The sequence below is a fragment of the Ixodes scapularis genome, unplaced genomic scaffold (genome assembly GCF_016920785.2).
Source record: "Ixodes scapularis isolate PalLabHiFi unplaced genomic scaffold, ASM1692078v2 ptg001639l_1__unscaffolded, whole genome shotgun sequence".
In the NCBI taxonomy this organism is placed as follows: Eukaryota; Metazoa; Arthropoda; class Arachnida; order Ixodida; family Ixodidae; genus Ixodes; species Ixodes scapularis.
In genome coordinates, this window is record NW_024610181.1 from 151314 (window position 1) to 179218 (window position 27905).

Below are 27905 nucleotides of genomic sequence, written 5' to 3' on the forward strand. Positions count from 1 at the left end.
GATCAGACAAGGTCCTGAACGAGTCATTGGTATTACAATCAAGAAAGAAATAGGATTTCTCACATTTTGAAAAATTATGTTAAATCAGCCTCAGCGGGCGTCTGCTTTCTGCTGTAGACGAGAAATTTAGCCAGTGAAGTACCGCCGCCAGCCTGGGATCTTCAATGGGCAACATACTGTGGTGATACGCGACCGCACGCCGGTGCCAAGCTCATCCAAATGGAAACGGGCAGGGGAGTGGATTGGACCCATGGTCCCCGGGTTCCACAGTGCAAGTTTACAGCCCACATGCTCCGAGCTGCATCACGTTTTTGGCGAAATGCAACACAGTGTACGGGGGTAACCACTTGACAAAGACCTTCGTCCGACAGTTGAGAACCAATTTAACGCAGCAAGCACATGGACAATCTTGAGGCAGAGCAGGTCGGCCGCAAAAAGTGACAAAGCCAAGGTACGAATGAACAAACTTTTAATTGCGAATCTGTACAGTAAAAGTGAAGAACGACAGTTCCGAGACTGCCGAATAATTTGCAGTGTTTATATAACAGCACGAGACTTATGAAAAAGGTACCCCGAAAAAGAAACACTTTGAACAAAAGCGAGGTCAATGTAGGACGGGGACACATCTTGCGAGACTAACAATATTGAATACTCTGGGAAACTCTGATAATATATGCAACTTGATGTAGCGGGTTCATGCAGCACGGTTAAATAAGACTCAAGTGCACGCTAGGGTGAGGTATGGCAGTGGAAACTGGCACCATAGGTTTAGCTTTCCATTAAAAAAATGCTATCAACAGAAAAAATACCAAGAAGCACATTTTGACAAGAACGAGTTTGGAAGTAGTGATCACTTTCACTGGGATCCAAGGCAAAGGAAAAAAGCGCTTGCAGAGGCTACACAACTAAACAAAGACAAACCCAATACAAGAGATGAGCTCTTACTCTACACCTTCGAAGCATGCACTGCAATGATGGATTGCAGTGCATGCTACGAGAAATCCCAGCCAATACAGCACTGGATTTTCTCCGATGGCTCGTAGCAGCTGCTGTGGTCCACCTCAAGTTGGAAAGGATAAAAAAAACTGCAAATTCCATGTCAAACAGAGAAACTAAATGGGACTCTACGTCCAACAGTCGAAAAAGGTTTCTGTTGAAGAACTTCGACAGTTACGTTGTATTAAGAAGCTTGTAAAAAAATCTAGCCGGCAAAACATCGAGCAGTTCACACAGAGTGTAACCAGAAACTTTGGCAAAAAAAATTTAGGATCTAAACTCACTGCCATGATTGCGGAGGAGGTGAAATGGTATTTGTATCGGCAGTGCAATTACCTTGGCAATTATTAACATCAACGACTGCGCACAAGTGTACACACCCGAGAACTCTGCAACTGCTAAAATCGCGAGTGAAGGGAAATGATTGACAAGATCCATATTCCCCTGACAAAGAAAATCTAGAGACTAACCCCAAACAACACGTTAGCCTTGCCTGCGATGTTTTTGATTAACATACATCATTGAACAACCAGTGCAACCACTAAACTGTACAAACGCAGCAATTTCAACTGGGCAGTTTAAAAACCAAGCATAAATATGGTGCTCCGATGTAACACACAATAAATTCAAACAAAATTGTGAAAAAAAGGTAATTTTTTTTTTGTTTGCGAGGTCAAACAAACAGACATTTCCGAAGACATCGATCAAAGTCAAAATATCCATAATCAAGTGCACCAAAACACTCTGCCCGCATTCCAATAAACTGCAGGACAAAGTCGCGTCTGCCGTAGAACAGATTAACCCCCGTGTCGCCCACGTAAAAAAAAAAGCAACCTGCTTTTTTGGTAAAAAGCACTTCACAGGTACAGTTGGCAAACTAAGAAATATGGTTCACAAGGTACTTATGTTGTTCTTGGTACGACCTGCGCTTATAATTGCAACACACCGGAGTCGACTTGCCCAAAAAACTGGCCAAAAATTCTTAGCGAAACCAGAGCTTCAGAAACTGCTGCCAGGGCTGCAGAATGATGTCCTCCCGAAACCTATTGCAGTGATGTTGCAGTTACACCCTTTTTCTAAAGCGATTAAGGTTTAAAAACTGAAGGTTTTATCTCCAACACAGGAAAAAGGTTTGGAAAAACCATAGCAAACACCACGCAAGGTTTGCTGCAAGTAATGTTGTTCCCCTGTCCACAAAACTAAACGAACAAGCACTACACTACGAACAAGACAACACTTTAATGTAACATGTAGGTTACATGCGTCATGAAACGACAGCAACAAAAGCACGCACACAAAGGGGTTAGAATATGAAGTTAACAAGTTACAGAAATGCTTTAGACAGGTTATGTGGGGACACGTTAAGCTATTTTTTTTTCTTTCTTTTAAGGATAAAACAACTGCAGTCACAAACAGGTGGGTCAAGAGAGAAGTACAGAGAACGGCAAAAGGAATACAACCAATAAAATAAATGGCACTAAGGTTCCGCCACTCTAATGACTTTTTTCATTTTTTTCTTGCCTCTTTACATCACGCAGCAGCGGTTGGGCTCGTTGGGATCCTGCGAAGGCCGCAAAAAGCAAAAGTTAATGTGGGAAAAAAAAAACTCACGTAGTCTATTTTTACGACAGACTGCCATGACTGGAGTTCGTCGGAATTCCTGGGATGGTGGCAGTATATAACCGGAAGCAAAGCGCCGGCAGAACATGGGCCAAAGTAACACCTACCGACAAGGAATGCATGCTCTCATGAATATTAGAGCAATCAAAAAGTTTAAAACATGTTGCTATGCACGATGTCCAACATCGCTGCACCAACACCAACACCATAGCCACTCGCAGCCCAAGAAATGCAGAATGGCTTATTCAAAGCTTTCGCAAAAGCGAAATCTTGAAGGAAAAAAAGAAGCATCTCCTTTAGGTAAGGTAGCTAACCCTCGTTTGAGGACGAGGGTCGGGTATGACAGGCCCTACAAAGTTCGTGAATTTCACGGCGTGCAACGAGCCTTTGCAACATTAACGCGTTTTCAAAACAAGGACAACAACCCTAACCGACCGATCTCTCCAAGTGTTCGGCACATGCGCGACGCCGTCAGAACTTTAGTTGGCGGGAGGCAGACGGCGGTGCAGGGGAGGGCTCGCGCCGTCTGGACGCTGCGCACGGGCAGAGTTCTGGAGAAGCTGTCGTCTGTGCTGACAAAGTTCACTCGATGCAGTGAAGTCATACTGTCCGGCCAGATCGGTCTATTACAGTAAAAGCTCGTTAATCCGAATTTTGAGGGGGCTGCTGAAATAGTCCGAACGATACAAACTTCCAATTGATGAAAGTCAACGAAGAGAAAAGAGCCCCGTCCGGCGTTGGGTAGACTAGAATGCTCTCAACCGCCAGAGGCGTGCAAGTCTGCTGCTGCGGAGACCGAAATGCCAGTTTAGACAGCACGAACCAAAATAATCAAGGCCTGCCAACAGCCTCCTTGGATTAAGTCCACGCAAATTTATCGCGCCCGGATAGCGCCCGCTCGGCAACTAGACCCCAGCAATAGCTCGCTGCGACGTCGAAATGCTGGCACACGGGCTTTGAACACTATAGGTGGTGTTGCTTTATTCCTCCAAAACTGGGTGTATCAAACATTCTAAACTTGATGAACCCCTATTGGTCCTGGCATTAAAGGTGCGCTAAACCGCTTTCTACGGTAGTCTAAATGCCAACTCAATCTACAAGCAGTAAACGTACTTAAGAATAAATTACATTTATGTGTAGCAGATTAAAAATAGTTAAAATAGGTATCAAAGGTCAATTATCTCAGAACTATCACACGCCGGAGGGCAGTCGGAAAAAAAAATAAGCTCCTGTCCGACGGCGGCCTCTGGTGTTGGTGATAGTTCCGGGGTAATCAACCTTTAATACCGATCTCAGAGGAATCGCCACGCATGGAAATGATGTTTGGTTTCTTAGCACGCTTAGAGCCCATAGATTGAGGTAGTGGTCATAGACTATCGCGGAACATGATTTAGTGCCCCTGGAATGTGATGAAGCAGTAAACAAGCCTACAATGTAAACAATACATGTATAAGCGAGCGTTCACCTCATTGTCACGCGTCAATTAGTTGGTTGGTTCTGCCAAAACAAGTCTTAAAATGGAGAACAACTACCAGGCGCGCTTTCACGTGCTGTACCAACAAAGGGCATCTGTCACGTCCCTGCGGATAATTGAGGATTAATTTCGATCACCGGGGGAAGCTTTCAAAATGGAACCACCCCGACCGGAATTCAAACTTGCTGGGGCACTTTGGGCAAACCCTCCTGGGTCCCCGGAACCCAGTTTAAATATATATATGCTCTTAGAAAAAGTTTCCAATTGTTTTAATTAATTTTTCTTTCCTGTATAGATTAAGAAGTCATGCCCCATTGAAGAAACCGAAGGAAAGAAGAGGTACTCACGTGCTCGTGGAAAAGGGGCTCACGCCCCGTCGAATATCCTCCCGCGCCGGACGACCTTTCCGAGAGGCGCGTGAACTGACGCCGCCGGTTTTCCCGAAAGGCCACCTGGGGGCGCAACGAAAGTGAGCGTCAACTCGTCAGCCGTAACATGCCGCAGGAGCGCTAGAGTTCCGGTTACACTGCTAATTCATGATAAAAAATAGACTTTGCAATTAATGCACTGCCTCGTCACGTGGGTCATAAAAACATTGTCTGCAGACACGTTCGAAGCATGCATATGTGTTAAAGGTGCTTCGAATGTGCTCGAGGCCTGCCTGCAGGTAATTTTCAAAATGTGTGCTGCGGAGTGTCATTCGTATCGTGCTCGAGCAACGGGACTGCGGCCGAGAGCTTCAATGCGGCCGAGAGCTTCAATGCGGCCGAGAGCTTCAATGCGGCCGAGAGCTTCAATGCGGCCGAGAGCTTCAATGCGGCCGAGAGCTTCAATGCGGCCGAGAGCTTCAATGCGGCCGAGAGCTTCAATGCGGCCGAGAGCTTCTTTGCGGCCGAGAGCTTCAATGCGGCCGAGAGCTTCAATGCGGCCGAGAGCTTCAATGCGGCCGAGAGCTTCAATGCGGCCGAGAGCTTCAACATGACAACATAAGAAATTCGAGGGTCATTTCCATAGGATTACCGCAGCAAAGAAGCCGCTTCGCAAGGTCACCGCCGCAAGTGTACGACCGTGAGTACACCTACGAAAGCTCATCCCCTAAATGCAGAATCGCGTGCACAGGTGCCGACATCGAGGTTTTTTAGGACTTTAGCAGTTTTATTTGCAGCATTTCACATTGGTGGAACATAAACTAGGTTTGTACTGCAAGTGCTGAGAAGTATTCAATACAGGGTGTCTAGCAAATTATTTTGAAATCCCTTGACTTTTTCAGGTTTTCCCAGACAAATTTAGGTGAAATTCCCTGACCACTGTAGAGGCGATTAAATATATAAGACCATTACAACACAAGGTATTGAGCATTGAGCAGTGTGAGGATCATTTTGCATGGGCTTAATCCAACCTTCATCTTAAAAAATATCTGGGTTCGTCCTGTCTGGAATAAATGAGCCCTTTCTTGCCGCGGACATCGTCAGTGAAGAGCCCACTTCCAGAAACACGATGAAAACACGACGCTCAACCACACACGCCTTGTTACTAACAGAATGGCAGCACGGCCGCCAAATGGACACTTTTGGATACCTCCGGCTTGTATTATATTGGGGTCTGCGGCTTTCCCATTTGTTACTAAATCAAGTAGCTCTAACTAGATTTAGCCTAGTGTCGTGCCCTCAATATAATCCAACCCAATCCAAGGCTTCGACTGGGTTTGCCGGCTGTTCCCTTTGCATCGGGTAGCACACTCTACATCGGGTGAGCAGTGACCGTGCTCCGCTCTAAGCAGAATTTATTGCCCATTTTTCTGCACCCAAGTCTTCAAGTCTGCTCAGGGCACTCAATGGCGTTTGCGGCTCGTTTTCCCTGACTGGGCTCGATATTTTACAGCATTCCTAACAATTAACCGAGTTGTCCTGGTAATTAAAATTTCCCTGACAATTCCCAATTTTCCCAGTCGCTAGACTACGTGTGAATAGAACTTTACTGTGCAGTACCTGAAATTGTACAGGGAGATTTTTTATTTATTTTGGGAAAAATTTTTATTAAAACTAAAGTGGCACGACTCTCGATCAATAATGCTACATGCACCATACATCATAGCATGTATGATGTATGATGCAACGACACGATGGTTAGGATTTATGAATGTGTACATTGAATCCATCGGATGGACGAATGGACAGATACGGCTGAACCAAGGAATCTGGCAGCAGCTTGCGCCACCTGGTATATAAAATAGCCAAGGTTGTCGACAGAGTTCACTTTCTGCTAAATCTAGCGCCACCGTGATTTTTTGCAGAGCGTAGCGTAGTTTGTCAGTTTCACGCTTTTGGTGCCGCTAGGCGCAGGAAATTTGAATGTATCAAAATGGCACAATTGGTGCAGCTGTCCCGCCCCTGCAAATAGAGCCCAGGGACAACTAGAAAAGTTTTAAAGCACTATATGGAGATAGACAAAATCACAGTAAAATGTCAGCCCCTCAGAACAGCAACCAGACACGGCAATAGAAATGTCGGGAAGAGCTCATTGTAAAAGCCACTCCTGAACTACATGCCGACTGAAGAAAGACACAGCATGAACACGTGCAAATGGTTATTCTGGGTTTCGAATCAAAGATAAATCAAGCAGTGTTCACCAAAAAGGACACAATACCACAATTCAAAGGGAAAAACAAAGCTTGTACCCTCTAAATTCACACATCGATGACATCTTACATGCAAGTGTCTTATGAATAACTATTTTCTTTTCTGCTACCGTGAAACCCTTTATTTTCGCGGCCCCGATTTTTCGACAATTGGACTGCGGGGTCATATTCGCGACCATTAAATTTCGCGATTTCTCAAGGCTGGAATTTACCTATAGAAACCACTAAACTAAAACCACTAAAACCAATTTTACAATTCGCGTATTTCGCAAAAATTAGAGGCTCTCAAACATTAATGGTTTAACAGTATATGAATAACAAGGCTAAAAGCTGCTTAACAGGTTTTCACACAAAATCAACGTGCGGGCAATACATAGGCTCTTCTAAAGAAAGCTCTAGATGATTTAGTTTTAACTTTACTGGCACGTTTTCGAACAGATGGAGGAGGCCTATTAAAGGTGGTAACTGAACGAGCAACTTTACAAGTAAATTACACCTATAGTGCAGCCCAGCTACAATGGCAAAACACTAAACCGAAGGCGCTCACCTCCTCCCCATCAGCGCTGAGCAAGGCAGTGCGCATCTGTTCAACGTGGGGCCACTGCTGGTTGCGCATGACCAGGTCCGACGGAGGGCTGTGTGCTGCACCGGCGTCGGAGCTCCATACCTGCACAGCATCCCAGCTTCGGATGAGTCGTGGTCATCTCACCGCAAAGGAGGTATACTAAAGCAAGAATGTGGGCAAGCTGGTTGAAAGAGAAGCTAAAAACAGTTCTTTAAGAGAAAAAAAAAACAAAAAAGCTGAATGTTTTAATGTAGGCATTTTAAAGATTATGTATAAGTTTTCTTTCGATCTTATTACTAGGAGTGTCAAAATCTCTAATTAAAATTTCGACGTAGCCCTGCCCGTCGTTGCATGCGGAGAGCAGGAGGGCGTGAAGGCGGATAGAAAAAAATTCAGGAATCCCGCGTTGATCCACAGTAGAGTCGCAGCGACAGCCACGACACGACATGGCGAAGTTGTCGGGCACTGGCGTCGCGTTCAAACACCGTGGGGTGCGTGAACAAAAGCGTACAAAACGAAATAGGCATCCGATTATTTTATTTTGAAAAACGCTCGTATCATTTTTGTTCCGGATAGCGTAAAAGCGCTTTCCCCTGCACGAGCTCTTGGCATTGACAGTGCTACAACCGCCTTCTGTTATCGGCTATTTTTTTTTTCTTTTCCAGAGAGCGCGTGCGGTGGGTGCTACAAAAGCCTCCGGTATAGAGCGGGTTGTTGATGCTGTGGCATCAACAACTCCGCACGGAGCGAACCCGGGTTTGATGCCCGTGGGCGGCGAGCAATCTTTTTGAAGATTTTGCAGCACTGGTGACGGACGTCCAACATTGCCAACAACAACGGACGTTATGTCAAGTGGTGGCAAGAGCCCAGAACAGTTATCGCTGCGAGACTAACCAAAGGGACGTCGTCGGTCAAATGACTCTGCTCGGCACTGTGCAGAAGGACGACTATAACGTCGCAATGTCTTCGACGGATAACAGCTGGCGGCAAGGCTCGCCGCATGCCCTACGGCAATCGCTGCGCACACATCTGAAAATATATGGGGTTTACGTTTACTTCAGTCCAAAAGCGCGATGACTGAATTCATGGGGCAAAAAGCTATAGTAGAAGACCGCTCCAAACATTTTTTTTTTAAGGCGCTTCTGCTTTTTTGAGAAGGGCATAATAAATCCTGGTGCGAGGGAAAGGACGGACAAAGAACACACTCAACTCCCAAGTTTTTTTGTTTGTCCTTCGTCCGGTGTTCGGTCTTCCTTGGCCAGTCTTCCCCTCGCTCGGATTTACGGTGTCTGCCTAGTCTGTTTACGAGGACGAAAACAAAATGTTATGGTAGGGTTTCTATTGAGACTTCAATTTCCACTACCAGCACTATGGGCTTATGATATAAGGCAAAGTAGCGATTTGCTATAGGAATAGCTACACATACCAAACAGATTTTACTTTCCTCAACCCAGGCCAATGTAAAGCAGGCACACGCATAAAGAATTGGTCAAGCTCAAAGCCAATAGCGGTTTTGGCAGAATAATTTCTAACCGATTATCGGATAGTTTCTTCGAGCCTTTTACTAGTGATGGACCGAATCTGCTCAACTTCAGATTCGGCAAAGTTCGGCAAAGATTCGGCAAAACTTCGGAAAATGTCTGCGCACGCGCGAGAACGCGACGGAGGCTTGAATTGCAAATGGACGCTGTGCAGTCGTGCGGTTACCATCGTGCAGTGTAGTACAACCAGCGGTTACGCCGCGGTGTGGGGTAGGCAACACGGTAACTGTGCGTTTGTGACCGAGTGTGGTCTTCTTCAATATTTTCTGCCTCAAGAATAGAAGATCGACCAGTAATTTACGCAGTCCACTGCGCAAGTGACGAATGATGCCATGCATTCTGAAACATAGACATTGTCCGACAATTACTTTAAACACTCCTCGCAATTATAACAATTCTTTTTTCGGCTAAGGATTAGTATGTTGCAAAACAAAACATTGCTTCTTCAATTAGTGTTATTTTGCAATTTTCAGGTATCCGCATAAAACTAAACACAGAACTATAGTGCTCGACGTTGCACGTCTGACATTCACTCTCCCTATCTTCCGAAACGTTCGTGTATTCCTAAACACCAGAAACACGTATTTTAAAGGTTAAAAACGAGACGTTGTGAATATGGGACGCACACTTTCATGCAAAGCTGACTTCAAGTGACTCAGCAACCGTTGCAATCGTTTTCCCGCACAAAACGGTGGCTCCCAGAGAAAGCAAGAACGCAGCGTTATTGCCTTCATTTTAGCAATGTACACACACACGCCGGCTTGCGCTGATGATACCTTAAAACCGAAACTCGTAGCGTTATTCGTGACTGCGCCACGCTCGCTTCTACCCAACGTCCCTGTCACGCCACACCTCCAATGAGTCACGAAAATTGCCAGTAAACACACAAATACAACATATAATGCATATAAGCCCAGTTATTACTAAATAAGATGATATTCTACAAGATAATTGTATCGGTGTCGTTTTTAAGCTAAGAAAGAAAACTTTTTTGCCAAGAAAAACTAAATATCAACGCTAAGCCTAGTAACAATGTATCGAATCGAAAGTTCGGCACCGAACTTTCGATTCTTCAAAAGTTTGGCCCATCACTACCTTTTACTACCGTTTTACCATGCTTAAACGAAAATTCAGCTGAACTCGTGAAGGTTATTAAAATTAAACCCAAAGAGACGCCCAGCCATCCTCAGCGAGCGAATTTATAAATCAGCTTGATGGACACAAATATTCTTCGTTTATTCTCAATCTTCCACAAAGAAAAAATAATAAATAAATAAATAAACACGATTATTGAAAGCAGATTGTCAGGACTAATGCCTGCGCTTCCCAGCGAACATCCGCGTACAGCGGAAAACCAATGCTCGCGAGATTCGCGGGTACTGCTTTTCCGCAGCACCCGGGTGCTTGGCAAGGAGTGCCCTCAACGGGGCCAGGCCCACTCCCGATGAACGAATGGCACAAATTAAGCGCAAACTCCACTTGAATTAAGCAGCTTAAAAATGCATCGAAAACATGGCGGGAAAAGCAAAATATTTAAATGTGTCCGAAATAAAAGTGAGTACGAAAATTTCTAGCTTGAATTATCGCGAGACCACTGTATGCACCGTTTCACTGCGAGTCCTACCACAGCCGACGCGACGATTTGACGAAGACAATCGAGCAGAGCCAAAAACGCGCCGTTACACCACTCGTCTTCGTGGATACGCCATCACCAACTTAACCAATCGCAAACATAAAAAAAAGGTGGGACCTCGTCGCATCCACTGCACGCGATTCGTGTAGCCGACGATGGCAGATGCGCAAAGGCAACAAGTGCAGGGACGACGCGTTTCGGGCGGTGCTCAACCGCTCACTGTAGGACGGTAGCGCAGCCTGTGGTCGGACTTAAAGAGAAACGGAGTACATCTTCGAAAAATGTCGCCCATTAAAAAGCAAGCCAGGGGGTATTTACGCCAGTCCCTGTATGAAAGGCTAAGTCTGAACTGACGAAAGCCTCGTTCTACTTTTATGAAACAAATGGAACCAGTGCCTTCGACGAAGAAAAACAATTCAAGAACTGCAACGCACCGTGGTGGTGGTTCCCGGTTGGATGACGTGGTTCCGGTGGAACCGGAAGGTGAAGTCATCGTTGCCGGACTTGCGGTCGATCCGCCAGCCAGCCAATGGAATCTCCTGAAAAAAAAATTATATATATATCGAAGGCGCCCTTCCAAGGATCAGCTAACGCGCGGTTGGACCGTCGCTTGCGGGGAGTGGAGCCTGTTCCTTGGAGTCTCGAGCCCGAAAAGGAGAGCATCCCAAATATGTCTCGCAAACCGAGTGGCCAGCTGAGCTGGCAATCTTGTACCGCAATTCGAAAAGCAAAGTCGAGCACCAAATTGTTATCCCGAAACTTGCACAGGTTTTTATTTCACTTAGAGATGTTAAAATGCTGTGGAATGTACCCCGTCTTCGAAGTTAACCGAGAGTGAAGCGTCTGTTTTATTTCCACCACCCATACCAGGCTGCTCCAATTTGTCGAGATTCGAGAAAAAACTTTGCCTTGGTGAAGCTAACTGCGAATGTGTTCAATCGTTGCACACGTCTGCGAGCAACGCAAACGAAAATAGAAATGCAATTTCAAACACTGAAAGTAAGCGACAACACAATCTACAGATAACAATGCCCCTGCTTCTTAGGACAGGGGGAGGGAAACAGCAGCATATAGTATGAAAGTACTGCAGCTTGTGCAGCGAAACTTCGAGCCGCAGAGCTCAAGGATCACGTGTTCAATACACTCTTGTCCGTTCTAATGTGAATGAGCATCATACCGGCGTGCAGCTTTGTGTCACTACTGCGTGATGCACGTTAAAAAAACCCAGGCTGGTGGCCGTACTGCACTGGCTAAATTTCCTGTCTACGGACCGACTGCTTCCCACTGTATAGACATACGAACACGACAATTACTTTAGCTTGGGAAAGAATGCAGAAGAAATCAACTATGCGTTAAACTTCGTTTTACCTGAAGTCCTAATGTAGCTATGCCACGAGCCAATAGGGTCAATCAAGCGGCTTCAGGTACATAGCGCGACGACATTCGAGCGCCTATTTTATTGTCGAAATGTCAACCACGTTTGTGCCAGACCAGAGACACCAATTTTTTGCTCTTAAAGCACAAACATATTATTGAAGAAAAATTAAACCGAATGTCGTCACGTCACTTTGAAATTAAAAGCAGCGCCGCTCCGCGAAAGTACTGAGGCAAGCTACAAGCGCACAAATCCTGTCAAACTTTGCTGAACCGGATTTTCCTTTACTCTCGCACCTATGCAACTCCTGCGGGGGCAACTAAAAGGATCAGGTTTGTAACGAGCCTCTCTGCGTTAGTGATGTCGCGTTTTTCTTGACGGCGTGTTTCGCCACTTGTGGTGGCAACGGATCAAAACCTGACAGTTTCAGTTGCCCCGCTCTCCACAGGCGTTGAATAGGCACAGGAGAACAAGGAAGCCCGGATCGGTCCAGTTTGACAGGGCTCGCGTCATGGTGCGAGCCCCGTCGTTTTGGCCCTATGTTTTGGCGTCTTTTCGAGCAAACAATTGGCGCCTCCGCGGTGTCACCAAGACGTGGTTGATGTTTAGACAATCAAACTGGCGCTAGAATTCCGTTGCAGTATTGCATCAAATGTGCTGTGACCTCACACTTCCGAGTATATCCGCTTGAGTTTGTTTCAGCCTTTGGTTGTGTTCCGACTTCCAACAATACAATGTTAGGCTTTGTGCAATTCAAACATGATTTCCCTTTCATGTCACAGGCTTCCAAGCATTGGCCTTACAGCTCCTAGATAACAAGCCTGCAGTTATGAATTCTAAACGCCGCCTAAAGAGGCAACACGGGGCATATATTGATCAAGTGCCACATCAGCGTCTGACGAAGACTTGTCCTTAATCGACGAGAACTTGAGCGTCGGCTAAACGCCGTCGCAGCACTTGGGTCCACCCTATGCCCCCGCGTTTGCCGCGTCAGAAGACGTCGAAAATTCGGCACCACGGCCTTATTTATGAGACATCTAGGGGGCTTTAGATGGCAAAAGAGGGCGACGTTTACCAACCTTCGTGCCCTTGTTCTTTATGATGACGTATTTTCCGTCTGGGCAGTGGTCCGAGATCTCTAGGTCCCCCTTGGCGGATGCGGAGACCTGGACGTCGAAGTTTGACTGGTCCTCTCGGTGGGAGAAGGTCCGCTTGCGCTTGGCGCCTTGGAGCAGCGGACTGGTGTACATCTCAGCCCCGCTGGTAGATGCGCCTGAGAGGGACGAAATATCGTTCGCATCTCGCACGGTGTATCGCGTGTGTGCGGCACGGTTAACGCGTCGCTCGCCTCCATTGCCCGCCCTTGACTGCGCTACACGACGAGCGAGTCTGACAAAATCCGTCCCTTCGCACGAAAGGGGAGGGGCTTAAAAGCGAGGAGTCTCATTGCGCACAAGAAAGGAGGCGCAAAACAAATTAAAGGCAGCGTCCTCTGTATGGAGTTTGGTTTTGCGCCGCTCATGCGAGCTGAGCAATGTCGTCGGAACGACCACGACAATGCTGCTTTTTCGCAGTTTACTTTTTACAGACGCTAGTGGTCTTTGCGTTTTACAGTTCACGTTGCTTTCCCAAATATGTGCCTCCTACACTAACAGTTTTGACGACAGCACTTTTGATTCTAAGAAAAAAAAAGAAGGAAAACCGGCGATCGCACGTGTGCGCCTACAATCTCGTGCCGGGATCCTCCGTGAAAAGAGCAGACAACGTAATGTGCAAGCCTTGTCTTCTGGGTGGTGGTGGTGCGGTGCTTGGAAAGAGTCTCCGCAAAGGCGGTTCAAAAGTGGGAAAGAAAATAAGGCGATAGGTTAGGCGAGTTTCTTTCGCTGCGACGAGTCGGCGTTGCTCCCAAAGGCTCGCCAACATAATTTTTACGCATTGCGTAAAGAGAACCCCGACGGGCGAGGTTTCCCTGCTCATTTTGAAGAAGTTCTTTGTGTGTAACAAAGCGTCACCAGCAACGTGGCCTTATCGGGACCACCACATTCCAAAGTGGCCGAAATGCATGGAACCCTTTCCAGTAGATCATTTTTAAGAGTTAATATAATTTTCCACGGGGAAACGTCGCATGCATTTGGGCCGGTTTGGAATGGCTGTTCCCCAAGGGCCCAGATCACTGGCAACGCTTTCAGACAAAGAAGCAAGAAAGCGTCAGTTGAAAGGTCTGCACCTACTTCAGGTTTGTTTCGTACTTGCACAAAGGAAAACACAGATCTATGACATTGTATACAACAAAAAGTTTACAAGCGCCCTAACGATTGTACTAGCAAAAGCCCGGCCAACCTATTGTCTGCTCTCATTTTCCCCCTTCTGTAGCTTTTTTTCTCATTTCATTCGGGATCACTTACTGCAGCGCTTACGCAATTCGCCGCGTTCTGCTCCCATCGCGAACCCCCACCCAGAGATCCTCACATCAACTCTACGGACTCACTGGGCGTAATGTGCAGCCGAGACTCTTCGCCCTCCAGGAGCTCGCGGTACGCGGCAATCTCGAGGTCCAGAGCCGCCTTGATGTCCAGCAGGTCCTGGTACTTCCGCAGCTGGTCCTCGATCTCCGCCCACAACCGGGAGATCTCTTCCTCCCTGGCCATCAGGGCCCGGCCGTGCCACTCCCGCTCCTGGTCCAGCAGACGCTCCAGGTCTCGCACACGGGCCGTCAGGGACAGGTTCTGCGGCGGGAAGACTCAAGTCACGGTCTCTTCCCAATCTTCCTACCAGGAGTCGTCCTGCGATTCCCGCCCTGGCCTGGGGAGCTTCTCGGTCACAACAGCGTGCAAAGTCCACGACATCATGAAATGGTCATTCTCTCTCTCCACCTTAACGTGATGGTCAAGCCGATCCACCTCTCCTCCACACGCTCGAAATGGCGAGAACAAACGAGTGGAAACAAGGTGACTACCAACTAAATCGCATCTCGCACCGTCAATGTTGCACTAAAAAAAAATTATTTCCGCAAAAAACTTTTTTCACAGGCATGTTATAATTTTACTTAAAGGAGCTCTGCAACAGCTTCAGTGCTTTGCTTAAATAATTTGGGAGTTAATGTCTCGACCTGTCTGAAGTAAAGAAAAACCGATTTTGCCTGCATGTCCTAGTTTTTATTTTAAAAATGGACAAAGATGTAGGTTTTCGGCACCTCTCAACTCCTTCACCATCTTCATAGTCACGTGCGCTGTGACGTCAATGGGGTTTGCGCGGGGTTCCGGTTAAGCTTCCTCTTTAGAGCCATCAGTGGACAGCGATAACTCATCCGCTCGCGACCGCGTGACCACGTGCTGGCGGGCGCAGCCAGCGCAACGCGAACAATATGGTGAAAGGAGGAAAGTTTCATCCGGGTCCGGCCATCCCCGTCCGGTTCTGTCCCCCTCCGGCTTCTGGCGGCTGTTCGCGGTAGCAGATGGAGCCGACGGTTTTGTGGACCTAGGATAGATGGCGCCACTAAAACTCCGTATAATAAAAGATTTGTCGATGATACCAGGCTTTTGACACATTTATATTGATGTTGAAACAAGATTTATAAAAAAAAGTTACTTTTTATCGAGCAGGTATTCGCACAACTTGCCATCTTTCTAAAAGACACCCCATTGACGTCATGCCACGTGTTTCTCATGGCCGCCGCTCGCGGCTGCAGGTCGGGGGATATTTTAATTTTTACCTCGCGATTAAGCGGCGGAATCGCAACATTTCGAAGGAAGGAGGAGTGTTTTCTGTTCTTTGTGACAAGATGAACAATGTGAAAAGCAAAAGATGCCAATTCTTTCAACGTTAAAATCGTTGCACAACTCCTTAGACAAAAAACAAAAAACTTTATTTTCAGTTGCCCTTTAAGGTAATAAAAGAAAATTAAATTTTAACAAAGCATTTCGGCCAGTTGTACACGAGTTCAACTTAAACCAATGAGGTTGGTACTACAAGTGTTGGAAAGAATTGCATTAAACTTTAGGGCGAAATAGATCTCAAATCGCACATAGAAAGATATTTATTTTAGAAAAAAATTTGATTAAAACCGAAGGGGCACGACTCGGCAACAAATTTTAGATGCTACATTGTATACGTAAAATATAAATGTACATGCACAATGTATGACGCAGCAGTACGATGGCTAGGATGTATGATACATCGAATCCATCGGACGGATGAATTGACAGATATGGCTGAACCAAGGAATCGGGTGGCGGCTTGCAGCACCTGGCAACGAAATAGCCAAGGTTGTCGACTAAGGTTTCGCCATCCGCTAAACGTAGCGTCGCCGTAATCTTCGGAGCAGCGCGGCACAATTACTGCCGATTTCAGGCTTTTGGCACCGCCAGGCGCAGGAAAAAATGGCGCGGCTGTGCCGCCCCTGGCAAGCTTCCGTGAACTGAAAAACTGGAAAGCGACCTGCTGCACAACAGGAGTCTGCCACATCCACTGCTGCGACACCGCCACGACCATGGAGGGCGACGATGCTACACTTCTACGACGTCTTTGCGTGTAAATAGAGGTCATTTGTTAGGACGTTGTAAAAACACCGGTTGGAGACTTGGTCCAGGCACCGCACCTGAACTATCTTTGAGTACCGAAAATGTTGGGCATCGTTCAACTCTAGACTTAGTAAAAAGCGCAAACGACTGAGAAGAAAGGGACAGGACGGTGGGCTTACTGACACTGTCAATTTAATAGAGCATGTAGAGTAAAACAAGGTGGAAGTGAAAAAGGAGAAGAGAAAGATAGAAATAAACACTCAGCTGCCACTAAGAGAAAATATTTAGTTGTAATGACATGGATGCCGAGAGCACCATATCCCATGTCGGCACCCAGAGGAGAAGAAGAAAATGCGCGCTACAGTCCATGCCAGGCGTCATGAGCAGTTTATTCACTGTGCGGCTAGAAAGTCTATCTTGAAGGCAACAGTGAATCAACTGCTCATTACGCCTGGCATGGACTGTAGCGCGCCGACATGGGATATGTTACTCTCAGTATTCATGCCATTACAACTTTTTCTTAAAGTATATTCTTAAAAAAATGTTTATTTCGATTTTTAAAGCTAGATATTTAGTCTTAATAGCAGCTCAGAGTTTATTTCGAACTTTCTATTGTTTTTCACTTCCACCTTGTCTTTCTCAACACGCTCTATAATATCGACAGTTGTAAGTGACCACTCTGTCCTGTCCCCTTCTCTTAGTCATTTGCGCTTGTTAACTCAAAGTCTAGATGTTCAGCCAACAACCCCCCCCCCCCAATTGATGGGCTAGGGAACCTAACCCGTCAACCCGGAGTTGTCCCCAAACTGTTCAGGACGAGTGCAGCTCATCTGCTTAACCCGCTGATAACGCTTTCCGCATCTCCACATCGTTGAGTGCAGTACACCTCAGAGCTACAACTATGCAGAGTTTCCAACACAGAATTTGTTTCTGTGTTAGAAACTCTACATGGCTCTAACTCTCAGGTGTAGCGCGCTCAATAAACTCGACGAAAACAATTCTTGAGAAACTGTTGCGGAGGAGTGGCACGCAAATTTCCCCGGTAAATTTATGTGAAGAAATTTTCGACACGCAACATAGATTTCTCCTCCAAATTCAGCAGAGAAACTGAGGTCGCACGATTGTCGTGATTTGACCCGACGTCCATCTTCCCGCCAAACATAGTGTGGAAAGTGATGCCGTGTCGTGCCAATTACCTAACTCAATTTAAAGAAGAATTCAATGCAAATCGATTTCGATTTCTTTGTGCTGGAAGTTTGCGCTGGATGCAATCTGTGACCCCAGGTCTGTTTGTACAATAGAGCCTGCGAAATCTATTCTTAACATCCTAACCCCAACGAATTCTGCACAAAAAGGAAGACGTCCCTGACCTGCCACTCGAGCCCCGAGATCTTGGAGTTGAGTCCCTCGAGGCGCGACATGTACGCCCGCATCTCCTCCATCTTGCTGGAGCTGTCGCTGGAGCTCTGATCGAGAAGTCTCTGAAGGTCACGCATCTTGTTCTTGTAGATGTCCTGCGTTTTCTGCCGGTCCAGCTGCATCTGCGACTCGTACTGTTCTCGCAGCGTCATCAGCGTGTCCGCCAGGCGCAGCTCGTAGCCCTCCTTCAGCCACCCGTCGATCTCCGTGATCTCCGTCTGCTTGGCCACGCGCACCTCCTGGAGCTCCTGCATTGGGCAATGGCACCCACGCCAGGGCAAGGGAAGGTTTAGGGGGGGGGGGCATGGATGTCGTTCCCTTGATGTCCTCTGGCATTTTCGTCGTAGTGCCAGATTTGCCTGGAAATTCGTTAAACACGCCAAAAAGATCGCTGAAAAAGTAACCCAAATATTGTGCCAAAATAAAACAAAATTCCGCTATTGAACTTACAATTGTGATCCTCACCTTGTCTTTCAAAGCGAGTCTACTGGCCACAATAAAGAGGTGACCTCAGGGGAAGGCAGGGGTTTGCTCTTTGGGCTGTAGACTATTCCCAACAGATTAGTTTCATGGTGTCAAATGAATGCTTTGGAAGTGGGCTCCAGTCCTTGCCCAGCAGCACAGAAAGAAACGCTGGGCACAGTCAATTCCTAGACTGCCCGCTCAACCTGCAAGCCTGCTTTTCCCCTAATGTCGCGGCATTGAAAAGCGAGGGTATATTTGAATCTTCGTTTTAGAGCCATTTTCATTTGCCGATTTCACAATAGCTATTAGGGGCGAAGCTCCTTGGGGTCTAGCCTTCTCCGTCCGTCCGTCCGGCCGGCGTCTGTGCTCACCTAAAAAGAAAACAATCTTTGCGCAGTCGACAGGATTTGAGTGTGTGTGGGGAGACCCCAATGGATTTCTAGCCCATCGCCTTAACCACTCGGCCATGACTGCGGGACTAGTAGGGGGCTCTGAGATGTGGTAGTAACACAAGAGCTGGGGTTTGTCATGGATGAAACGTTGCATGCAGCAGCTCAACGTCAATACAGGAGGGCGCTGCGGTCAGATGCGTATATAATCGCGTTAAACTTTGCATGCATCGGCTCAACGTTTATAGGCGAGAGGGCGCTGCGGTGAAATGCTCAAATGTGTATATAACTACATTCCATACCATATAGTCTCTTTCTGACATGGACCGTTGACCTAAGCGGTGGAGATGCGTTCCCACGGTTTCTAGCGGATCCAAGCTGATCTGCTAGAAGAACCACTAGCTCCGCATTTCACCGACCATAAAGCAGTAACAATGAAGTCGAAACGCAACCCGCAACTCAGCACTAACTATGAGCAATAAAAAAAATATCAGCACCATCAGCACTACCTATGAACAATAAAATCAATATCATCAGCACCCAGCAGAGCTTCACCCCAATCAATATCATTCACCACGTGGAGATGCAGTCAATTTTCTGAATTTCGCAACACTGAATAGCATGCCGGAAAGGGTAGAGGCCAGCGATTGCAAAAATAGTTACTTAGGGTAGCTAAAAAAAAAATTGCCAGAGTACTTCTTTGAAGGGACACTAAACCTAGGCAGTTTTCTTTTCTACCTGGTTTGGACAGACATGTCTCAAAAACTTTTGTAAAAAAAAAAATTGTTAATATTTATGCTGAGATACGAATCTTGACTCACGGGAAAAACCGAAATTGTACCGCGGTACGATGATAGTGTTTTCACTGAACTAGTATGCGCTCAGTGGTCCAGCAAACTGAGCGCATACAAGCTGGGTACGAATGAACGGCCGATGGAACGCATTGTTCTTTCGCCCGTTTAATTAAGGCATCTTCGATTAATTTGTGAACCACTCTGGCCGATACATCAAGTACCAAGAAATTCCTCGTGAACGTTCACCCAAAATAGAGACAACTTGTGGAAAGATGGGGTGGGCTATCTTGGGGATGCCACAGCAATTTTATCAAGTTAGCGACGAACACCAGGACTATAAAACATGCTACTCGGAAAGCGTCACCACGAATCACGGGTGTGGCAAGTTTGCTTTTCACGATGCAATAAAAACGCGAGAATTCGCTACAAACTTTCTGTCACGGGAAAGGATACCGTAGATCAGTGGTTCTCAACAACTGATGTTTCGCGGACCCCTTGTGGATCGGCGGATATGATAGAGGACCCCATTCGCGGCGAGGGGAAGGAAAAGTTATTGATTAATTATGATAGTGATTTAATAAATGAATGTAACTATAATAAATGAATGTAACTAAGGGCTAGTGTGAAGTGGACTTCTCTTATTGACGTATACACGAGAAAACGTACCCAAAAAATGGAAGGTTTATTCTTAATCTGAAAAAAGACAACTTTTATCGCCAGGAGGCAGGGCTTCGCGGACCACTAGGATGACTTCGCGGACCCCAAAGGGTCCGCGGACCCCCATTTGAGAACCACTGCTGTAGATTGTGGATGCAGCGGATTTGAGTTTCATATTGCAATGACGATGCAGTAGTCTGATACAAACTTGCCCGTCACGGAAACCGGTGTCGTGACGAACACTTGTCTTTTGTGTTTTTCTCTGCATATTGCAGACAAAAAACGAAGAAACTCACTACAAATGCGCTTGCAACACGTACCAATCCCACGGATCGCGCAGTTGATGAGATTCTTGTCAACGGAAATCGCATCGACCGCGCGATCCGCGTGCGGTCGATGGAGTTTTTCCAGTGTTAATATTTAGCTAGAAAAATTGAATGGGCTACCCGTCGGAAGGAGGGTATCTTCACAGGATTTTATGGCATCACATCACTAACATTAGAAAGCAGAACGCTTTTGAAAATACAGTTTTTTGCATACTTTGCCTACTAAATTTACGCAGTTGCCAATGAGACTGAATTTTTTAAATTCACATGCAACGAAATTTTAAGAGCTTTTGCGGGTTCACATGCTCCCCATTGTCTGGAAATTCTAGAAAGGTCCTAGGGAAGCACGCTTACTCTGCGACGTTTCATTCTGATGCTCACCTTCTCGTAGAGGGACTTCCGGAAATCGAGGTCTTCGGAGAGGGTCTTGGCCCTGTTCCGCAGTTCGACGTCCCGCAGAATCTCCGCCTCCAGCTTTTTGCGGAGCTTCTCAAGCTCCTTCGCCATCGCGTCCCGCTCTGCCTCCGGATACTAAAAAGTGGACCAACAAAACAAAATTAAAGGACTTTGCATCCGTTCTGGACCGTGGATATCGCACAGACTGTGGTCACCAACCAAGACGAGTGCTGCCGTTTCCACCTGGTCAGCAACTGTACTCTTATTTAAAAGTTCCAGTTAGACTTCGCCTTTCTTGAAATGTACAATATCTATGTCTGCACAACCAGGAGTCCAGAAAACTGAAAATTTTTCTACACGTAGCTTTGTAATTTGCAAAGAAGATCTCAGAAAGAGGAATATATACATCCATGCACATACTGTCACATAGCTTACGCTAGAAAACTAAGACCATAAAAAAAGATAGCTTGGTTTAGATACTTTGTTCAAGGCAACGAGCGTGCAATAGCACTAATACACAGTTCCTACCTCAATGAGCGGCCCCACTCTTACACAGTAGAGGTGATAGTGAAGTGGGGATGTTACTACACTACTTACTGCTCTACTCCATGTCGAGGGAGGGGGATGTTACCAGAGTAATTACTCCTTTCACTCCTTGAGGAGGGGTACGGTGTTACATCCTTTACTTCCTCCACTCCACACTACTGCATCAAATGAACAGCTGCACTCTGCCCAGACATTTTCTACCACAACGATGCTACCGTGTGACCAATGTCAACACGAGCGACTAAGGTCCGTGCAAGGTTTCCACGCAAGGCTGTCGCTCCAAAATGTTAACACAAACCAAGGCCAGTCCAGAAGTTTGGTAGACGTAGCGCCAGTTACCTCCCACCACAACGAAAAGTAAGCCGTCGGAAAACTCAGCAAGCCGACCACGCAGACAAACGACGGTTAGCGTAAAAACAAGCGTTTGGCCGCTTTCCTTACCTTGAGTTGTGCAAGGGCCTGATTCAGACGTCCCTGGAGGTCAACGTTTTGAGATTCGAGCGATGTGACCTGTTGCTCAGCTGCGGACCACTCGCGTTTTCGTTTGGCGAGTCTGACGGGGTTAAAAAGTTGCAAGCAAATGCACGTCAGTGAACGATGTTAGGCAAAAGGCTGCTTTGCACATTTATGTGTGAAGGCCCGTTCACACACTTGCGCTTGAGTCCGACAAGACCGGTTTTCAAGCCTTTTCCGACGGCTCACGATCGGCTGCATTGCTGCGCATCCGGTCGTAAGCCGTTTCAAGAGGCTTAATTAAAACCCGGTCTTGTCTCAGTCGGTCCAAGTCAAGCGCAAGTGTGTGAACGGGCCTTGAGTGTCAAACAACTGCGTATAACTAGACTGAAGGCTTGAAAGTGTTTGCGTGACCAGACCTACTCCAACTACGAGAAGTGGCTGCTTGCAGGATTGTCGGCATTTCCTCAAACACACGGTTAAAGATGGCTCTGGATAGCGGGCATCACTTCCAAAGAGTATTAATCTGAAATCGGTCATGTTATGCGATAAAAACCGATGGATAGGTGACCACAGTACACAACTCAAAGCTAGTCCAATGAGCACTCAATCGTGTTTGCCTCAGCTTCGCTTCAGATCAATAGGGCTCATTTTAAAAAGAAAATAAATACCAAAACAACTGAAAGTTTATTATGTATACCCAATAAAATGCAATAGCAACGAGCACTTTCTTGCCGCCGACATCGTCAGTGAAGGGGCCACTTCCGGAAACACGATGAAAGCACGACGCTCAACCACACACATAAATAACCGAACGGCAGCATGACGGCATAGCCGCCAGATGCACACTTTCGGATACTTTCGGCTTAGATTGAATTGGGGTCCGCGGCTTCCCCATTTGTTACTAAATCTAGCAGCTCTAACTGGATCTAGCCCAGTTTCGTGCCCTCAGTTCAATCCAAGGCTTGGATTTGTTGGCTGTTCCCTTTGCATCGGGTAGCACTCTACATGGGGTGAGCAGAGCCCGCGCTCCGCTCTAAGCAGAATCCATTGCCTATTTTTCTTCCCCCAAGTCCTCAAGTCTATGCCCAAGATACTCGATGGCATTTCCGGCACATTTTGTCTGACTGGGCTCGCGTTTTTACAATATCCCTGACAAGTCACCGATTTTTCCTAGTAACTAAAATTTCCCCGACAATTCCCGGTCGCTAGACACCCTGAAGTTGTCCAATGAGAGCTGTAGCAAGAACCAGGGCAAGGACACCAAGGAAGATTAGGGAAATATAAGAGAGGATAAAAACGTTGGGAGGGGGCTGTTCAATCTCCCTCATATTTGTTTTTTTTATTTTGGGTAATAATTCACTATTCTAATGTTGTGCACGACAAAACTTTTTTGGGTGAAATCACAATGTTAATTAGAGAGCCTAGTACGAGTACACTTACATGCTTCATTACAAACAGAACTGGAACACTACAAATGAATTCTGAAAGACCATTGAAAGATCAGCCCTTTACTGCATTTGCCACATCTGTCTTTGTTAGGGGCAGATGCAATGGCAAGGAATCAACAACCCCGTTTGTAAGCTGGTAGAGCGCAGGTGTTCGAAAGGTCAGAGCTAGAGTAAAACAAAGGTCAGAAACTTAATAAAAAAACGACAAAGAATCATTGTTGGAACCTCCCAAAACTGGTTTCCATAGATCGAGCAACAGGTTTTGAATTTGTTTTCGTTGGTTACGAAAGAGGCTGGCAGACTCGTAGGCCGAGCAAACGATCGAAGACACCATAACCGCTTCACGGCCAGTGTAGGAATAACCTTACCCACGCAGATAACTTATCGCTAACTGTTAACAAAAGGAATGCCTTGTGATATATAGCACAAAGAGAAGTGCCGATGCGGACCTTACACAAGTCCAGATAATAGCTTCTTTTATTTCTCTTCTGTATGCAGTATGCAATGTGTCATGTACAGTGCTAATCACACTTGTCTATAACGCGCGAGCGTGCGGCTTTCTCCGGGGAGCGCTAGACTGGTGACATTCGCAGAAACTAAGCTAGTCACGTGGCGCAACAAGGAACGGCCCGCTCGAGGGGTGTCCTGCCCACTCTATCAGCTTGATAAGCGATAAAAGTACTTTTTGATACATTTTTGCTTTTTGATGACGACATCGTTGATACGCTATCATGCTTTAGTTTGTTTATTGTTCGAGCAATGATGTTTGTAAAAAGCGTGCGAGCAGCCTTCCGCGTTCGCCGCCAGCTGAAAGAGTGGGGAGGACACCCCTTGAGCGGGCCGTTCCATGTTGCGCCACGTGACTAGCTTAGTTTCCGCGAATGCCACTAGCCTAGCGCTCCCCGGAGAAAGCCGCACGCTCGCGCGTTATAGAAAAGTGTGATTAGCACTGTACAATTTGAGTTTTCCGACAAGTAGGAATTCCACCCACTGGCCACTTCACACGGACATTGCTCCGGAGAAGTTCATCTCAAAACTGCTAGCCAGTCTAGCCATTTCGTAATCGTGGCTGCTACGTAAGGATGGAAATAAAGAAAAATGTAGAAATAAACCTAGAGCTACCACTATTATGTTCTTTGCGCGCATTGCGAAACGTAGACAAACACACAAGAAAAGAAAAAGGAACGTGCTACGCTGAAAAGAGGCGTCGCGGAAATGACACTGACACCATATCCGGTCGAACCACCGCCACCTATCAGTCAAGGTCGGCAAAACCGTCATTCAACAGCCGGCCGACTGAATCATCAATGAAACCTGCACTTTTAAGTGGAGCTGGTACGCTTCCATTCATTCCGTTTGTAACTGACACTACCCGAGGTGTGTGGGCTACAGCGGATTCGTTTCAAGGTAAAAGCTGTCAGGTCATCACAGCTTTTGTACTCGGCTCAAAAGCGGCTTCGAAGAAGCAATTACACAGAACCCGCGATGAACAAAAAAAAAAAAGAAAAGGGGGAGGGGGCGGGAGGAGAACACGACAAGTTGTGACAAATCGTTTATGCCCCGCTCTTTTTTCTTTTTTTTTTTTCTCTAGTTGCTTTAAAGTTCTATCATGTCTAGCTTTAACTAGCTAGCTTGTCATGACTCTGCCTCCAAGGCTCACGAAGCCGGTTAAAGATTTCGCGGTCACAGAAACCGCCCCGCTTCGAAAAGACAGCTCGAGCGACGGACGCCTAGAAGCCAGACAACGAAAGACCGCGAGCCACAGCCGCTCGCCGAAGTCGCATGGTTTAGAAATAGCCTCAAGCAAAAGAAATATGGGCTGGCTACTTACTTCGTTTGCAGGGTCTCTGCCTCTGTCTGCCACTTCTTGGCGTCGAGCTGCAGTTTGGCCCTCTCGTTTGCGGTCAGGTTGATGGTGCGGCGTGCGTCGACAAGCTCACGCTCGAACATGATTTTAACGCTGACGACTTCCCGGGTGCGGGTCTCCTCGCTCGTCATCTGTTTGGTCAGCTTGCTGTTTTCCGACTCTAGGTGACGCACGCGGTCGATGTACGCAGCCAGCCGGCCGTTGAGGTGGGCCAGCTCGTTCTTCTCCTGAATCCTCGAAACCCTGGACGCCGAGAGCGGCGAGCGCGAGCGTTCGCGGCTCCCGCCGGCGTTGGTGTCCGACGAGCGAGATGTCCGAGGCGACACCGGGTTCGCCGGGCTGTCCGCGCGGTCTTGCTGCGAAACGTACTGGGACGACGGCGCCGTCGTCGTGGTCGTCACGACTTGTTTGCGGACGCTCCGCGACGCCATTTCGGAGTTTGTGCGGACGTGCGAGAGGCCAACTGTTCCTGCAAACTTCGTCAGTTGAAGTGCTGTCCCTCGCAATGTGTTCGCGAGATGGCGGAGTGCCGCCTAGAAGGGCCACGTGACCTGTTGCGCCAATCAATGGGTTAGTTTCGTATTCCGTGTATGCTCCATTTGCTGATTGGCTCTCAATTTTTAGCAGATCATTGTAGGGGTGTGCGGACCGAATCGAATAGCGCTGCGATTCGAACGAGACATGCATCGCATCTGGTATACCAAATAACGCAGTGTCATTCGCAGCTTCAACATGCTGCATGTTAACAGAAACGGTTCTCCTGGTTCTTTTGTCTTGCGCTGTGAAAGCTACGAATGATGCAGCGCTATTCGATTTGATACTAGCGTCTTGCACCGCCACCGCCACCGCTGACGTGGTGTATCGGTGAGGCGGATTTAAAAATGACGTACTAACCTCAGATCAGAACGCAATTATGCACGTCACTTACGGCTCGAGTTTCAATGCAGCAATGGGCCTTTTCGGCAAATATTGGGCGCCATTTATCGGCAAGCAGGAGAAACGTTTTTGGTGGCCTGCCTTGCTTCCGCTTCTGCCCGCTCTAAGCTATGTTTGCTGTCTGAACGCGGGCGCTAGACGCGCTCAGCGTTTGTTGTTCCTCTACCCAACGCGATCGACGAGTACACTTTATTTTTTTTTCAATTAATGTGTTTATTACGGACGACTTCGTACGTTTGTAGATTTTTTTCCGAATGACTTAACAACTCGTACTCGCGCTCGGGAACAAGACAGAAACAAAAGTGTAGGCACATGGCCCGGATTTTGTTGGGGGGGGGGGGGGGGGGGGGTCTTTCTTTTTTTGCGCACTGCAGATATGAAAACTGTAATGGAACACTACATTAACGTATTTATAGAGTGGAAACCGATGCTTACTTAAATATGAATCAATTTTTTGTAATCGATATTTATTGAAAACCTGGTAACAGCAGTGCAAGAGGACGTCGTCAATAATCTGGCTCTTGTGACAAAATTGGACACCGCGTAAAACCTTATGTCTCGGTATAAACCTAAGCTAATCAGTACTTTGTAGGGAAACCCTTTGCATCGATCACCGGTTGGCACCGACGGTGCTTGGAATTCAGGAAATCGTCAATGTTGGCACAAGGGGTCGGTTGTTCAGCCGTTTTTTAGCCACCAGGGGTTGAAACCCGACCCCTGGTGGCTAAAAAGGCTGCATTATGGTGCACCATATCAAAACAAAATATAATTGGCTATTCACTAGACGTCGAGCAATACTTCTGTAAAAGAAACAAAATATCATATCTTTTTGTTCACTATTGTATATGGGGAATGAGATAAGATTGACAAGTGCAACTGTATTAACATTGTCAACGAAGAGGGGAGAGAGCATAGGCTTAGACTACGGGGGGCATCGGGGCTCGTGCCCCCCCCCCCCCCCTCCTGTTGACATCCTAGGGGAGGGGGGGCACAACCCCCCCTTTTTCCCCCGGGTTATGATCCTTACCGAGACGCTGTTTACGTGCCATATAACGAGCTTCTAGTAGTGGCATGTAAACAAAATAACGCACACAGTGACGGACATATGGCGATATACATACGCTCTAAATTGTACCTAAAAATAAACTATTGATAGTTGCCGGTGTAAAAAAAAATTGCGCGGAAAAGCATCCCCTCCCCCCCCCCCCCCCCCTCCCGCCCCCGGGAAAGTGGAAAGTCTACGCCGCTGGGAGAGAGTGATTTTTGAATCTTAAAGAACGGCGGTGTCTTTAGATTTTGCGCGATGACGAGTGAGATCAGTTTTTAAAGGGGGCCCTGCAATCATATTTCCGCGTCTACCTTTTTTGCGGTTTCCACGTCGCTTGGGGTTCGGGCAAGCCAGCGGGCGCGGTGAAAGTAACTAAATTTCAGTGCGTCATATTTTAACAGGACGACGCGGAAACCTCCTCTACCTACGGGGCGACCTGCGGTGCCGAAAGCGCGCAATATGTGACGACATCGTGACGTTTTAAGTCCTGGCCTTCCTACTGGTCTTCCTACCGTTAGAAACTTTTTAGTCAAAATACAAAATATAAGTGGCGAGAGCCGTTTCGATTATTTATAAGAGTAGTTTCTGTTCATGTTCAGTATTTTAGATAAGAAAAAAAAACGAATGCAGTTTATAAAGTATGGAAACAAGAAATGACCCGTCGACATATCCGCCACCAAGTGGTGGAAAAGCGGCGCATACTAGGAAGGTGTAGTGGGATCAGGCACCAACGAACGGCGAGCGTAGAAAGGTCCCGGATGTGTGCGGCGGGGCTGCAGTCAAAGATGCGACCGGT

The 27905-nt window shown here is 46.9% G+C and overlaps 1 protein-coding gene across 1 annotated transcript; it reads right to left on the bottom strand.

The window, feature by feature from the left end:
- Positions 1–465: 465 nt before the first annotated feature.
- On the bottom strand, positions 466–25610 carry LOC120850452 (lamin Dm0-like). Its single transcript, XM_040222919.1, has 10 exons — positions 25090–25610; positions 21796–21907; positions 20794–20943; positions 17733–18029; positions 14331–14568; positions 12922–13115; positions 10902–11006; positions 7276–7395; positions 4438–4542; positions 466–2557 (listed from the first exon to the last, which is right to left on the bottom strand). Exons 1-10 carry the CDS (start codon positions 25554–25556, stop codon positions 2522–2524), a joined length of 1824 nt encoding a protein of 607 aa, XP_040078853.1. The 5' UTR covers positions 25557–25610; the 3' UTR covers positions 466–2521.
- Between the last annotated feature and the right edge of the window lie 2295 nt (positions 25611–27905).